This window comes from Centropristis striata, chromosome 14 (genome assembly GCF_030273125.1).
Source record: "Centropristis striata isolate RG_2023a ecotype Rhode Island chromosome 14, C.striata_1.0, whole genome shotgun sequence".
Lineage (NCBI taxonomy): Eukaryota > Metazoa > Chordata > Actinopteri > Perciformes > Serranidae > Centropristis > Centropristis striata.
This window is the reverse complement of record NC_081530.1, coordinates 13,220,905-13,238,713: the sequence shown is the minus strand read 5'-3', so window position 1 is coordinate 13,238,713 and position 17,809 is coordinate 13,220,905. Positions and strand designations below refer to the sequence as shown.

General features: G+C 34.1%; 1 protein-coding gene across 2 annotated transcripts in view; it reads right to left on the bottom strand.

Annotated features, from left to right (window-relative positions):
• Nucleotides 1-17,809, bottom strand: part of LOC131984474 (retinoic acid receptor beta-like) — a 189,120-nt gene that overhangs the window by 121,625 nt on the left and 49,686 nt on the right. The window contains exon 1 of one of the 2 annotated variants that reach the window (XM_059349298.1): nt 10,669-11,713. The exons of the other annotated variant lie outside the window; for it this stretch is intronic. Coding sequence (XP_059205281.1) covers nt 10,669-10,825 — 157 coding nt within the window. The 5' untranslated portion in view covers nt 10,826-11,713. Of the gene's footprint in view, nt 1-10,668; nt 11,714-17,809 lie in introns of those variants that run through there. 2 annotated transcript variants of the gene reach the window in all.

The following is a 17,809-nucleotide window of genomic DNA, read 5'->3' as shown; positions in this document are numbered from 1 at the left end:
GGTGCCACAGTCAGCTTTAAAACCCCGAACACTGCTGGTCCAGCCCAAAATGAGCAGTGTGAGGCAGGATGTGAGGTTACTTGTAGGTAATGTAGAAATAATCTGCAGAGCTGCAGCGTCATCTATCCGCTCTGTGCTCTCTACGTCCTTATATCCAGTTCCCCCAGTCTGAAAACCAGTGACATGTAAAACTCTGCCCACATGGTCCACATGACCAACAGATGGCAAAGAACCCCAAGCAAAGTCTGTCGCTGCACACAGGCAATTTAACACAATGATGCCGCATTGGAAATTAGGACAAAGCTGCTTTTCTGCTGCAGATAATGGAAGATAAAAGGCGCATTTAAAATCAAACGCTTAATTTTAGTTTAAATAAAAATCAATTGAAAGCAAGAGTCATAAATCGCAGTGATTGAATTCAACCTGACAAATTATAGCAGATCAGCAGAAACAGGAAGAAGGAGAGAAAAAAGAGCAGAAAGAGGAGGGACGGAGAGAAACAGAGGCATTTCCTGAAGCTCCTCGGGGTGTTTGTGTATTTGGTTTGTGTTAAGGAGAAAGCTGTGGTGATTTGGGTGTGGAGCAGTGGGCATAACCTGGGAGGATTAGAGGAATATTACTCCCAGTCGGTGGATCCAGCCCCTCTCCTCCTCCTCTTCTTCCTCCTCCACTCAGCTGACGCTCCGTCCAGTCTGAGAGTGTTTTTCCTCCAGGTTCTCTCTGCAGGAGCGCTGAGTGCATAGCTCACATACAGCAGGCCCAGTCAGAGGAAATGGTCAAAGTTCACCCAAAGTACACCAAATTAGAAGCAGCTTTCCTCTGCCCTCGAATGCGTTTTACAGTGGGGGATATTTAGAAGAGCTACACTTAAACTTAAACACTCAAGGAAAAGAAAATAACAATGAGGAACAGTCATTTGACTTAATGTCTGGTGGGGAAATGGAAGAGGAGAGCACTGTGGAAAGGTGAGGGTCTGCTTTTCATCAGACCTGCAAAAACTATTCTCCATTTCACAGGAAAAAACGCCAGCTGACTGACTTTATTTCTTGATTTTTACGTAGTGAACACTGGGAAAAAAGCCACCAAAAAGAAGAAAAAAAGTACAAAAATTAGGTGTATTTTGCGTAAAAATAGCAAAATTATCTGCCAATGGAACAAGAAAATTTGGCTTGTCAAAACTTTCCAAAACAAGTAAAAATATCTAATCTCAATGAACCAAAAAATACCTTAGAATTAGTGCATTCTGACTTATAAAAAGTGATTTTTTTTATTGTTGTTGTTAAATGTTTAAATATCAAGTGTCAATTTACAGCTCTGTGCCAATGTACTAGTTAATTACATACATACTACACAACAATACACACTTCTATTGTTTCATTGATAATAAAACAATTGATTCCATCTGGCTGCTTGTTTTAAGTATGTGAAGAGGTCAAATTATGTCAAAGTTATGATTTCTTAGTTATGCTTGAAATAAGAAATTACTTTGAAATAGCAGTTTTATACTTGTAAGTGTTGATGAAACAGCTTTGTAACTTTTGATATTCTACACTGTAAAACCCAACTTATAGTTTCAACTTAAATATTTGAGTGTCAATGCTGCGAAAGAATTTTATGTCAAGACAACAAGGGAAAAGAAGTTACCTCAAATGATTCTTGCTATTTGACTCAATATTTTAGGTTAAAATGACTTTTTGCACAAATCTTGTTGTATTGAAAAGGAAATTTTGGTATAATAACAAACAAGCAACATTGGGTTTTACAGTGTAGTTTCAAGCATGTATTTACTCAGTATACAGTATGCAGTATGCAGTGTAGGTACAGATCTGAGTTATTTTTAGTCAATTAATGAAAATTAAAAGCTAAAGTTAAAAAAAATAAATAAAAAAAACTAACATTTTAACAGTGTAAAAACGCTTTGAGGGAAGTCCACTGTTATATTTAATCAATTTAAGGCTTAAATATACAGTCATGGAAAAAATATTATTAGACCAATCTTTTCTTCAATTTCTTGTTAATTTTAATAGCTTAATAATAACCAAAATCATTGTCAAGAAAACCATGGAAAATGTCTAGATATCAGCTCTTCAATTAAACTCTTATGAGCTATTTTTTTTGTTATCATTATATTTGTCCAAACAAATGTACCTTTAGTTGGACACTGTAAAAAAAAAAAAACTGTTGTTTTTACGGTAAAAAAACGGCAGCTGTGGTTGCCAGAACTTTACCGTGATAAATATGGTGCAACGTTTTCTAATATTACGGTAAAATGATATCAGCACTGTTGATTTCACGTTTAAAAATTGACATTTTATTCCATATTTTTCCGTAAAAAATAAAAAAAAAATTCCAACAAAAGAAAAGAAAAAAAGAAACTGTTCTGTCATATAATTGACAAGAAAATACTTTATAAATGCAGCATAAATTAAAGATTTTACCATTAAATATTACAGTATATTTCTGTGCTCTGTGTTTCAATGGCTGCGGGGAATGCAAACAAGAGAAGAAAGGAGATGAAGAGGCCTGGTTTCAAATGATTGAATGATTCATTTAGACATCTGGAACTAGAAAAGGACATTTACATTTAAAGTTCTTGGATGGTGCACTGTAAAAAAACCCTGTTGTTTTTACGGTAAAAAAACGGCAGCTGTGGTTGCCAGAACTTTTCCGTAATAAATACGGTGCAAATTTTTCTAAAATTACGGTAAAAGGATATTAGCACTGTAGATTTCACGTTTAAGATTGCCATTTTATTCCATATTTTACCGTATAAATAAAAAGTTTTTACAGTAAAAAACCAGCAGCTGTGGTTGCCAGAACTTTACCGTAATAAATACAGTGCAACTTTTTCCTAATGTTACGGTTAAAGGATATTAGCACTGTTGATTTCACGTTTAAGATTGCCATTTTATTCCATATTTTACCGTAAAAAATATAAAGTTTTTCCATCAAAAGAAACGCTGTTCTGCCATATAATTGACAAGAAAATGCTTTATAAATGCTGCATAAATTAAAGATTTTACCAATAAATATTACAGTATATTTCTGTTAGAAATATGGTGTTTAGTACATTTAACAGTGAGAAAAAGTATTTTTACAAAAAAGTGAAAGGGTATTATTTGAGATTCCCAGGCAGTTATGTGGCCAAACCTTCCCCCAAGTCCTCCTCCTGACCCCGTCCGTGACCTCACAGCGACCCCGGGGTGACCGCAGCGCCGAGGCTAAACTACACATTGACGGGGAGCAGCAGCAGCAGCACACAACAGGTGCTAGCCACTTCAAAGCTTTCATAAAAAGTGAAACTAAGATGATGAGGGAGAAAGTTTAGGAAAGGAACGTGAGGAAAGAAAGAAGGAAGGCTGTTAAATGCGAGAGGTTTCCTTTAAATCCACAGGAATTCGTGGCCTTAAAAGCACAGCGCCGGCATGATTTTATTATCCTCCCCCTGCCAGCACTTTAACATGAAACTAGACTCTGGTGTCTGTTCTGTTAGAAAACAGTGAAAAGAAGTGAAGCTGGGAGCTCTGGGGTGGGTGGGGCAAACATTAGAAAGATAGGCAAATATACAATTCAACAATGTTCCAGCTGAGAGACACAAGAAAACAAGTAAATATATGTATTGTCCACCTTCCCGGGGGATTAAAATGAATTTGAGCTATGTCTGTAGAATGCGTCTGATTCTAGATAATAATGAGGAAACGTATGTTTATTATACACTGTAAAAAAAGATAAACAGCTACTCAATAAAATTGAGGCAACAGATTGCACGCAGTATTATAAATGAAATCTAACTACATTACAAGTTGAGTTAATAACAACTTAACAGGAAGTGCCTGTCATTTAAAAACGGACTGATTCTATTGTGTTGGATTCATTGATTTAGAATTACATACACGTAAACATTATATTTAATGTGATCAGAATGAGTAGATTCTATCTCAAACATTTTTATATTAAAGTTACTTAAACAACTGCCTCAAAATCAAGGACGCATTTATATTTAATACATTTTATCAAATATATTAAGTCAAATGAAATGCAGAATAATGTATTACAGTGTACACGGTCCCTGTTAATATAATGGGAAATAAATAAAGGCTGATAGCACTTATTTAAATATGAGAGAGGACATGTGCCAAATACAATTTTATTGTTGCTTTTGTAGGCTGACATTTTTAGATTTTAATCCTAAATTCCTGCTGGCATTCACTATTGAAATAATATCTTCTTCAGATAAAATATTCTTTATTTATTGTCATTTTATGGCCATGCGTTTCACAAAATCTATCATAGATCTGTTGGACACCCACTGCTGCTGAGTGTGAGGTCACTTTTATCACTTTGCCAAACATTCGCTTTCATTTTACTCCTAAAAAAAGAACAGAAACATTATAATTTAACGTTAAGGTAAATGTGAACAAATAAGGGAATTCAAAGGTCAAAAAAACACTGAAGTGGATACTAAACGGACCAAATTTAAAACTGTTGCAGTATTTTCCACTGTATTATACTTATAATTATGTTGCAATACTTTAATTCAAGCTTCAAGTGTTCCCTTTTAATACGTGTAAAAAATACATTAACATTAAAAATGTAATGTGTGGATATTTGAGGCAGTTTCTACGTTTTTCAAATGATGTTTTGCCACTTTTAACACTGTTTCTACTTGGTGTAAACACTTAAAAAAAGGTTGTTATCAGCAACAAGGAATTCATAATTAACATGCAAATAGGATGGTTTGAAGCTTATGTTTATGACAGGGCAAACTCTGGAATTAGATAAATAAATAATCAAAACCTCTAATGAAGATTTGAATGAATTAATAAAAAGGGTAAAGAGGATCGAGCAGGAACAGCGTCATATGGTGCATCATAATGACTTGATATTTCATAATTTCTTTAGTAATAATTTAAAGAATTGTGATAATTGTTGTTTGGTGCCAAAGAAAAATAATTAAGAGTCAGTTTGATGTCAGAAATGTTTAGTTTTCTGCTTTATCTGTTATTACACACTGCATACCTGGACGACTTTTCCTTTTTATATTGTCCTTGAACTCTTTTCCACTTGTTCTTGTGTCTTTTTATCTTGTGAAACACTCATGTAAAACACTTTGAATTGTTTTGTTGTTTATAGGTGATATACAATTAAACTTTCCTTGCATTCATGCCAAAAAAAATGTATGTTCTTTTAATGAGGGTGAAAAAGCTTTTGAAATAGCAATTAAATCATTATGAGGAAGTAAAGTTCTACTGGAACCAGATTTAAAATATATATTTCAAAGTAAAGCAGCTTTATATGACTGGGAAAAATGAAACGGTGAATGTTTTTTCTGCATTATCTGTTATTACACACTGCATACCTGGACGACTTTTCCCTTTTATATTGTCCTTGACCTCCTTTCCACTAGTTCTTGTGTCTTTTTTAACTTTCATATGAAACACTTTGAATTGTTTTGTTGTTTATAGGTGATATACAATTAAACTTTTCTTGCATTCATGCCAAAAAAAACTTATTTTCTTTTAATGAGAGTGAAAAAGCTTTTGAAACAGCAATTAAATCATTATGAGAAAATAAAGTTCTACTGGAACCAGATTTAAAATATATATATTTCAAAGGAAAGCAGCTTTATATGACTGTGAAAAATGAAACGGTGAATGATTTTTCTGCTTTATATGTTATTACACGCTTCATACCTGGACGACTTTTCCCTTTTATATTGTCCTTGACTTCTTTTCAACTTGTTCTTGTGTCTTTTTTATCTTGTAAAAACACTCATGTAAAAACACTTTATATTGTTTTGTTGTTTATAGGTGATATACAATTAAACTTTCCTTGCATTCATGCAAAAAAAAAAGTATTTTCTTTTAATGAGAGTGAAAAAGCTAAAATATATATTTCAAAGTAAAGCAGCTTCATATGACTGTGAGAAAATGAAATGGTGATTTTTGTGCAGCAGGAGCCTGTAGCTGACGTGGTATTTATTAAAGAGCAGTATGACAGCAGATATGCAGTATCAGTGTAACCCTGGTGGGACCCGAACACTGTCCTAATCATGTCGATTAAACATGCCTGGCATCAGAGAGCGCTCCTTTCATTTCACTGTTGTACATCGCTTTTTATTTCCCCCCATCCGCCTTTCATTTCACACGCCCACTAAATTAGCTTGGTGTGCAAGCTGTGCTAATGGCTTTTCATGTCCATATCAGAGGCGCTTAAGCCTTGAAGACAAAAAGGCCCCAATTATCCCATAACACACATCAGCTGTACAATACATATCACACTCTGTCTCTTTAAGTCACACCAGCAGCACTGTTTATAGACCATCACCTTTCCACTTGTTTGTCTGATAGCTTCTGGATTTGTTTTGATGAGATAAAATGCCTTTAATGTGAAATTCATTTGTTTCTCTATGCGGCGTGGGCATCATGTGCAGCCATTTCTCAGCCGCAAAAGCCCATTTTATCTGTGTAAAAGAGGTCCTTGATCATTCTTAATTAACATCTAAACTGGAAGAGGAAGTGCATTAATGGTTGGCTCGTTGTCAATGCTGCTAATTAACACCCAGGAGGTTTCCATTATCCTGAACAAATAAATTAATAAACCAACATTTCAATGACCCTGAGAGAGGCTTTCTCGAATCAAAGTCTAATTTAAACAGTGCCTTCTTCAAACAGGGAAAGGCCAGGGGTGTCCTGTCTGACAGCACAAAAGGCCAACATGCAGCTCGGCAGGCCCAAACACCTCACCGTCATAACCAGCTGACGCCAAATCTTATGCTAAATATCAAGCTTTATTTTTATTCAAATTGAATTTTAATTAATGAAGAAAATTCAAAAATCAAACACACTCTACAGTGTCTTCAGTATTAACTCTATGGCGTCTTGAATCCTTTTCATCCTGCCTGTATACACCGCTTAAAAAATGTTTAAATGCCATGTTGGTGTTTTTTTTTCAGCACAACCTCACCTATATGACCTTTTTTATAATTATTTTTTTATTCTGACTTACTGGATCAACATATTGAACCAAAAAGAAACAAAGAAAAACCAACATAAATGTGATGTTGTGATTGTGTGTGATCCTGTCATCCAACTCTGGTTTTTATTCTAGTGGGACTCTATTTTATTTGTGTCTTGTGTGTTTAACGTAACAATTTTGATCATTTTGTGTCTTTTATTAGTCATTTTGTGTCTTTTATTAGTCATTTTGTGTCTTTTTTAGTCATTTTGTGTCTTTTATGTGTCTTTTATTTGTAATTTTGTGTCTTTTTTGTCATTTTGTGTATTTTTTTAAGTCATTCTGTGTCTTTTTGGGTCATTTTGTGTCTTTCTGTGTCTTTTTGTGTCTTTTTTTGGTCATTTTGTGTCTTTTTTAGTTCTTTAGTCCCTATTTGATTTTGAATCTTTTTTTTACTTTCCAAAAACACAATTATGCTCAATAAAGAATTTGAAATGTTGTGAACAAAGGTTGCAAATATAACATATAAGAGAACTGAAACTGGCCTCATGGAGTTTACAGCCAGAACTTTAGAGGTAAATTTACAGTAGGGCTCCACGCTGCTTTGTTTTCTAGTCTGGATGTGAGGAAGAAGTCATGATTTGGAGCTTTTGGAGACTCCAGAGGGTTAATAATGACATGCTCATTTTATTATTCTCATTATTCCTGCACACTGCTTATATTCAGTGTGTCCATGAGGCCAGGAAACCAGTACAATACCGTGTTATTCCTGACAGTGAGGACAAGACATGTTTGGACCTTAATGTAAATACAAAAATGAAGAAAAAAATCTTCATTTTGGTGTCAGATTAAGCTTCCCTGGGGGTTTGGGGTCTGTATAGGATCTGGTTTTGACCACGGTATTGTTAAACTCCTGACCCTGTGACAGCGGCTGTCCGTCCACACCTCAAAGACACCTCTCCGCCAGCAGCATGGAGTCACAGGTCATTTTAACTATTTTGCCACTGAGGATCAGAAGCTTTAAAGGCCTCTTTGCATGGGTTTCCCCGTATAAAGGAGCAAAAACAACTGGTTGACCGTAATAGACCCAAATCAAGCCCTATAGTCTTACATTCATAATAACAGGGTAATTATTTAATTCAACTGTTGTTGTGTGTGCTTTTATATTAATAAGTGTCTGTGCAAATGCTGCTATTAATCTGAATATAGTCACGCACTAGGTGCAATTAATCAATCTAAAAATATAATTTTACAGAGATACTCCTGTAATTAATCTTCAGAACAACATCCGGTCAAAATCTGCTTATTCTCATGTTTATTATGAACCCTGTATATATATAAATATGTATATGTATTAATATATATATATATATATATATATATATATATATATATATATATATATAAACATGAGAATAAGCAGATTTTGACTGGGTGTTGTTCTGAAGATTAATTACAGGGGTATCTCTGTAAAATTTGAACATCATGAAATAAATAAAATAATCTACAAGTCATATGAGGAATTTAAAATGACAGAAAATACTTTAAATGTAATTATTGAATAGGAAGTATTCAAACAACAAGGAAAACAATTAAGGAGTCGGGTCTAAATTTGACAGGTGTATTGGGGGACTCGGTCATGTTAAAGTCCTGACTACGGCTCTGTCACAGACTCAGAGAATGATTATCTGGGCAAAATGAAAGCAAGCAAGGATGAAATCCCACTTTCCTTAGTTTGACAATTACAAAACTGTGTCTGATTTTTAAATACATTTTTGTCCATTTAGCAAGCATGACGTCAATAAAAACTTTAGTTAAAATTAAACAAAATAACTTTCTCATTGCTTCTTATTATTCACATGTACATGCATTATCAACAAAAGACATATCGCTGTACGTAATATCTACATATCTACATATATAATACATACTACTTAATATCGCTCAAAAAAGGCTGATATTATTACATGATTAATTAATTAATAGAATGGCAGAAAATTCTTTGGAATTCATGATTTAAATAATTTTAAAGTAAATGTTGCTTTCTTCGTCATGTATAATAGTAATTTAATATAATGCATTGGATTAAAGATGCCAACTTGCACTCTAGGAACTTGTGATGTCACAGATATTTCATAGACAAAAGCATTATGAGAATAGTGGTCTCTGGATTGAGATTTGTAACTTTATTGCAAGCAATATTAATAAAGATTTTAAGTTGTTTTGGAGGGATGTACTATTTGGGCTCTTTGACAAAAATAAAGAAAAACTCACAAATTTTTATTATAAACCTGATCATACTGATGGCGAAATTTCATATTCATAAATGCAAATTTGTTCGAAGAAAACCATCTTTTGTTGCCTTTCACCATGAGCTCAGGCAGTACATCGCCTCTATTAAATTGTCCAAAAAACAAAAAGCTATTAAAACAGTTGATATTTGTGAACTATTAAATATATTGTATATGTAAGCCCTTCCCCCCTGGCGTAGAATATACATGTGAAATTCTTTTGGAATGAATTGTATGTTTTTGATGTTTGTGAAACAAAGTTATAATAACATTTTTTTTTTAAATTATGAGAATAGTGAGTTTTCTGCTCTCTTCACTGACCTGCAGCAGAGCAGAGTGTGAGGCAGCTCAGGTTAAAGGTGCCAACTGACATTTTTGCACTTTCCCTCCACTGATAAGAGCCTCTTTTGACTGAGTGCCCTTGAGCAAACACTTCCTGAGGAATGACAGCTGGAGGCTGGTCATTATCTGGATGAGGATAAATCACGGAGCAGCAGCAGGGTGACAGTGAAAAACAAACACTGACAAGTGCCTCATGAGCACACAGTCAGTGGAGGGAAGTGATCCACACTGAAGATGTTTTATAATAAATGGAAAGCGTCTGGGGCAGGTGTTTTCATACAGAAATCATTATTATTTCATGCCATTCACTGTCCTGATTATAATCAGGATTTTATCCTCATATGATCACCTAAATATTAATTCTAATGAGATATTTCTTTCTTTATCCCCCGCCTCCACTTAGTCTCATGGACTAAAACTAGCAGCAGCCCATCGATCAGCTCTGGCCAATTCAAAACGCGCGAGGTTGACATGTCCCGATAATCTTGTTGAAAAGTCGGCGGGGTCATTTATCTCAATCAGTGTCACAGAGCGCAGGTCTCGGCTCGTCAGGCCGCCCCTCCTGTCATGTGCGGCCGGGGAGGAGGTGTGGAAAGCCGCCTGTGTTTACTCACAGCATTCCTCCAGAACTGAACTGATCTGAGACAAGCCATACATCAGCAGCTTTCAGCCTGTTTCCACTGCGCGCAATTTATGACGGCGCACGGTAGGAGTGAAATATGACGTTTGGAAGAGAAAGTTCTGGAGAGTTTTCCTTAAGCAAACTTTAAAAGAAAAAAATTAGACTGTTTTTTTCTGCTCCAAATATATATAGCCTATTCCCCGTGTTTATTAAAAAGTATCCCTCCTTATATTTTATAAAGTGGTGCGTTCATGCGGCCAAGAGTTCCCAAAAACTCCTAAAGATCCCTAATTTGTCTGATTATAAATAGAGTAAATATCACATCTGGAGGCCCTTTTTGACAACTTGTTGTGAGTCATCATGGACTCAGCCTGCACTGAGCCACCAGCTTTAAGTGAGCCAATAACAACAACAGTCAGCAACAATAACAAGAGATGAGGAGAAGTTTGGACCTACAGTGTGCGCTCCGGCGGTGCTGCCACTCTCTGTGCGCCAGTCCGCTGATGCAGGCTTTCAGAGCCTTCTCCTGCAGCATGCAGGAGGACGGGCTGGACGTGTAGAAATCCAGCATCTGTCCGGGACTCACGGCCAGCACGTCCATGCAGTCAAACATGATGACGGCGCGTCGTTCAACTAGTCTTGTGCGTTATGGATAAATATCACCGGCATAAGCGCACACAACTCCATCAAACTCTCCGCTGTTTCCCCCCTCCTCCTCCCTCCTCCTCCTCCTCCTCCTCTTCGTCTCCCTCTTCTTCTTCTTCTTCTTCTTCTTGGCAGGGCAGATTTCGCTCCTCTTGTTCTCCTTCGTCCCGCACCGGAATCATGAATTATTTCGGACCAAAATGCTCCACGGCTTCTTCTAAATGCTCATTTTCTCGCACGGTGTCCAGTTAGCGCGCTGCCACGGTGCGAACTGGACTCCTTCATGATCATAATAATCATAATAATAATATCCTGGCGTGTTTGCATTGAATCGCCTGGTCCCGGTAAGCAGCCGTGGTGAAGCCCGCCTCAACTGCTCCGATCTTTCTTTTCTATTATCAAAAATAACACGGACGGCGTTTAAAAGCACACGTTGTCCTCTCCGATGACGAATGGGTTATCCGTTCCCCCGTGCAGCTCATTTCCAACTAGTTTTGCCACAGAGAATGAAAGATTGAATTGCCTAATATATGCGAGTGAACTTTGTATGAACCCTTCCGAGGCTGCTGACCTTCAAATGACCCAGGCAGGCTGACATCACTGCAGCTCCGCAGCGCGGAACAAGGCGGAGAGAAGAAACGCAGGCGGAAAAATATTACAGAACTGCTTTTTTTACTTTCTTGGAAAGGATAAAATACACCATGGTCCCGGAAAATTTTAAACGAGCTTTTTTTTTTTTTTAATCTGGAGCTGTAGAAGTGCAGCAGCTCCGGCTGCATGCGCATTTTACGCACAGACAGAGAAATGCTCCATTCCTACAGACTACACTGCAAAAACTGACATCTAAGTCAGATTAATATGCTTATTTTTTTGTCTGATATGATAGTTCTTCTTAGTCATCATCTTTTATGTTCGACTGTTTCACAACAGTAACAACAGTTTTTTTACAGTGTACAACTAGAGGCACATTTGTTTGGACAAATATAATGATAACAACAAAAATAGCTCATAAGAGTTTAATTGAAGAGCTGATATCTAGACATTTTCCATGGTTTTCTTGATAATGATTTTGGCTATTATTAAGAAAACCATGGAAATGGCAGCTATTAAAATTAACAAGAAATTGAAGAAAAGAGTGGTCTAATAATATTTTTTTTCCATGACTGTGTATTTAAGCCTTATATTGATTTAATATAACAGTGGACTTCTCTCAAAGCATGTTTACACTGTTAAAATGTTAGTTTTTTTTTTATTTTTTTACTTTAGCTTTTAATTTTCATTAATTGACTAAAACTAACTCAGACCTGTACCTACACTGCAAAAACTGAAATTTATGTAAGATTAAAAATCTTAGATCAAGGGGATATATGCTTATTTTTTGTCTGATAAGATAGTTCTTCTTAGTCAGCATCTTTTATGTTCGACTGTTTCACTTGTTTTAAGTGTTTTGGTCTTTAATTATCTAAATCAGATATTACAGCTTGTTACTGAGATTTTATGACCTATACTGAGTAAATACATGCTTGAAACTAGAATATCAAAAGTTACAAAGCTGTTTCATCAACACTTACAAGTATAAAACTGCTATTTCAAAGTAATTTCTTATTTCAAGCATAACTAAGAAATCATAACTTTGACATAATTTGACCTCTTCACATACTTAAAACAAGCAGCCCGATGGAATCAAATGTTTTATTATCAATGAAACAACTGAAGTGTGTATTGTTGTGTAGTATGTATGTAATTAACTAGTACATTGGCACAGAGCTGTAAATTGACACTTGATATTTAAACATTTAACATGAAACATTTAACGACAACAATAAAAAAATACTTTTCACAAGTTAGAATACACTAATTCCAAGGTATTTGTGGGTTCATTAAGATAAGATATTTTTACTTGTTTTGGAAAGTCTTGACAAGCCAAATTTTCTTGTTCCATTGGCAGATAATTTTGCTATTTTTAAGCAAAATACACCTAATTTTTATACATTTTTTCTTTTTTTTTTGGGAAGTGGCTTTTTGCAGTGTAATGGCTGTGTGCAGCACCAATGCTGCATATTTATGTTTAAAAAAAAAAAAAAAAAAAATGACTTGATGTCTGACACTTTATAATCTGGTCAGTGTGATAAACGTGTCATTTTTTCCCTGAATGTTTTGCCCTACAATAAATTCATTCTGTCTTTACAAAAAATATTTGGGATTTGGTTCAGCCTTAGTCATCAAACCTGACTAAACACCTTATGAGAAGAATGCATGATGTGATTGCTCCAAACATAGATGATAATATATGCATGACTTTATAATCATGTGAAAACTGATATGAAACTCATTGATCTCAGTGTATTTGCAATCCTCTGTTAATAGTGATATTATTTTAATTGTGATATGTTTGGAAGAGATTGATTCATAAAGTTTTGAGATATACACTTTATCTATCAAGAATAAATCACATTGTTACAATCATTTCATGGAAGGAGGTAAATAATATTTTATTCCAACTGTATGGGCGACTCTGTACTTTTAATAAAATACTATAACTGCACTGTAATTGTACAATGAAAATAGTTTGTGTACAATTTACATTTACTCCAATATTATACTCAGTTTTGAAGTACCTGTACTAATCAAGTATTTTAAATGTTCTGCCGTTTTATACTTATACTCCAGTACATTTCAGAGGAAAATATTGTAAATACTGCAGTATTTTAAAAATACAGAGGTCATGCAGCAGGATTATGTCTCCTTTGTTTGAATAAATAGTTTTGTGCTTTATTTTATTTAAATAGAAGTGTTTATACCTCACTATTTTCCAGACACATTTCTTATAAAGTGGCTAAAAGTGACTGATGTTAAAGTAAAATAGTAGGTCCCTTAAAACAAAGTTCATGCTGAAATGTGTTTAATTTGTTCATCAAATATGGCATCTGTGACCATATTCTTTCAAATACTGTACATACAAACTGGGTTATGTCATTGTTACATAAGGCCATATACACCATGCAGTAGGACACTTGAAGCAAGTCCTAAATTTAAAAATAGGAGTTGATGTTTTCACCGTTAGTCTGCCAGACTCTACATCTGGTTCTGACATTCAGAAGATGAAGGTTGCAAAATCCTCCCTAAAGCGTCAAGCTGATCTCAGATACACTGTAAAAAAAATATTTGTAGAAATTACAGTAAAACACTGTCAAATTCCATGAGAATTAGGGCATGAAATAAAAATTGCATATCACCTAAATGATAGTCTAAATTACAGTTTTTGCTGACATTCACATATAAGTTTAAAGTAGAAAACCCACTCACTGTCATTTTTACAGTGAAGTTCTGGCAACCACAGCTGCCGGTATTTTACCGTAAATTAAACAGATTTTTTTTTTACAGTGTATGACCCACACTGCATTTACTTCTCCATCACAGATTAAGATTTCACACATAAAACCTATGATTGACTAATAAAGTACAATATGTTAGAGATGAACTTCCCAACAGTGTGTTCGCAGTTCAAATTCACCTCTGCAATAAACAATAAAATGCTGCTTATGCAGTATTACATCACTAAAAATAATCGAATCACATAGCAGTGTAAAAGGGGCCATTCTGCTGTGTAATGAGCACTTCTATTTTTCATACTGTAAGTACATTTTATATTTCTGCATTTCTACTAAAGCTAAACCTTAGTCCTGAGCTGTCCCTCTGTCTCTCTGACACTATCAATAAAGCCAGAAAATGGCCAAGGAATATCTTAAAAAGTAAAAAATGATGATCATATTCACTCCCCTGTAGTTTGTCTGGTGTCTCACACTGAAGTGAAGACAACAGTCTTGCCTGCAGCTGACTTAAAGAAAAAAAATCAGTTTTCTCTGAATGCAGCTCACACCCTGCAATAGTTTGAAAACATATTTACTTCAAAAACTAGTAGCTAATTAAGCATTTGGTATAAATGTTTAAAATGTTAGACACAGACTTATTGTCTCTCACATTCAGAACTGTGTCAGAAACATGAGGAGTTTATGTTAACTTGTAAAAAATAAAGAACTGCACTGCAAAAAAGGTATGTCTAAAAACAAGATAAAAACACTAAATCTGAGGGAAATGATCTTGCTGCATGGACAGATAATTTCACTTGACAAGATTTCTTAAATTAAGATGATTAAAACTAGAAATAAGCATGTTGAATGCTTAAAATAAGAAATTAACTCTTAAAACAAGATAAATTATCTGACACTTCTAAATCTAAAGTTCTTTTACCTTGTTAAGAGACAAACAATTTGCAGTGTGACTACATGACCCAACTAATTATTCACTTAAATAATCCAAAACAGTTGTTCAGAATCTCATTATCATACTTATTATGTATGTTATTTTGGCTCAGATAATCCAGAAAATATCTTCTTAAAGGCGGTTACATGATGGAGTCTGTTCTGTTTCTATTTTAGTCTTAGATGAGTGGCATGGTCCTCTGCCTGACTCTTTCCATATAAGCCACTTCAGCCAACCCTAACCCTGATGTTGGCCTGATTGAGGATGCTGGTAATACAGCAACAGCTGTTAAAATCAGATGCTGTAGCTCATGAGGGATCACACTGCAGAATAAACAGAAACGGAAAATTAACTAGAAACTCAAAAATTCCTTGTACACTGCAAAACGCCACCTCTCAAAAAGAAGAAAAAAAGTACAAAAATTAGGTGTATTTTGCTTAAAAATAGCAAAATTATCCGCAAATCCGAACAAGAAAATTTGGCTTGTCAAGACTTTCCAAAACAAGTAAAAAATATCTAATCTTAACACACCCAAAAATACCTCAGAATTAGTGTATTCTAACTAATGAAAAGTGATTCTTTTAAATTGTTGTTTTATTGTCATTAAATGTTAAATGTTTAAATATAAAGTGTCAATTTACAGCTATGTGCCAATGTACTAGTTAATTACATACATACTACACAACAATACACACTTCTATTGTTTCATTGATAATAAAACAATTGATTCCATCTGGCTGCTTGTTTTAAGTGTGTGAAGAGGTCAAATTATGTTAAAGTTATTATTTCTTAGTTATGCTTGAAATAAGAAATTATTACTTTGAAATAGCAGTTTTATACTTGTAAGTGTTGATGAAACAGCTTTATAACTTTTGATATTCTAGTTTCAAACATGTATTTACTCAGTATAGGTCATAAAATCTCAGTAACAAGCTGTAATATCTGATTTAGATAATTAAAGACCAAAACACTTAAAACAAGTGAAACAGTCGAACATAAAAGATGCTGACTAAGAAGAACTATCTTATCAGACAAAAAATAAGCATATATCCCCTTGATCTAAGATATTTAATCTGACTTAGATTTCAGTTTTTGCAGTGTAGGTACAGATCTTAGTTACTTTTAGTCAATTAATGAAAATTAAAAGCTAAAGTAAAAAAAAAAACAACTAACATTTTAAAAGTGTAAAAATGCTAAAAATCTATGTAATGCTTAAATATACAGTCATGGAAAAAAATATTATTAGACCACCTTTTTCTTCAATTTCTTAAGAATTCATTATAAAAAAAAATCATTATCAAGAAAATCAAGGAAAAAAATTCTAGATATCAGCTCTTCAATTAAACTCTTATGAGCTATTTTTGTTGTTATTGTTACAATGTACCTATAGTTGGACACTGTAAAAAAAAAAAAACTTTTATTTTTACAGTAAAAAAACGGCAGCTGTGGTTGCCAGAACTTTACCGTAATAAATACGGTGCACCTTTTTGTAATATTACGGTAAAATGATATTAGCACTGTTGATTTCACGTTTAAGATTGCCATTTTATTCGATTTTTTACCGTATAAATAAAACGTTTTTCCATCAATAGAAATGTTGTTTTGCCATATAATTGACAAGAAAATGCTGCATGAATTGGAGATTTTACCATTAAATATGACAGTATATTTCTGTTAGAGATATGGTGTTTAGTACATTTAACAGTGAGAAAAAGTATTTTTACAAAAAATAAATGCAAAAATGATGTCTTGTATATATATTACAGAAAAAGTTTTGCTACAAACACGGTGCCAGTGTATTTTACAGTGGAGTAATGTATTTTGAATTTTTTTTTTAAATGTAAAAAATACTGTTTTGGCTGATATATACATTTACGGTGTTTCATTGTTACCGAAACTGAATTAACCCATTTATCATTTTATGGTCTTTTACTATCATGGTTAAAAAGACATTTTTTACAGTGTACCAGGCATTAAAATGAACAAGAAATTGAAGAAAACAAGGGTGTTCAAATATTTTTTTCAATGACTGTATATTTAAATGCAGCTCTAACATCTCAAGTGCAAAACTTACAAGTTCCTGTTGCAGATGTTGTAGAAAATTGATCAATGATGTTGGGAAACTTCCTGTCTGACAGTGTTGTTGGTACTACACACTACGCAACACTAAGAGTTTACAATGAGTCACAGGACTGTAAAATTGCTGTATCACACATATATTACCAAGAATACACCATCTGGCATCAGGTTAACATACAAACAGTCACCCTGTTTGCACTGCAAAGTAGTGTCTGATTCAGTATCAAGCCTCACATTGTAAGACATTATAATCAGAGCAGTAGTAAAGATCTGTTTCTTTGAATATAATCATATATTAATTATATCATCATTAAATGTCCAGCAGCTCCATTAAACAGTCAACCTCCTACATACTACTCACATTATGTTAATTACATCATGTTCTGATTATACGAATCATCACACACTCATGCATTACATACTTATATGATACCACATAACTACTGATGAGGACCACTACACTCTCTCTCTCTCTCTCTCTCTCTCTCTATATATATATATATATATATATATATATGTATCTGAGACTTGAAGTATGGTGCACATAGTAGTTTTAAAACTTTTATTAAAAAATGTTTTGATATTGTTTTGGCATTGTTCAAACGTGTCC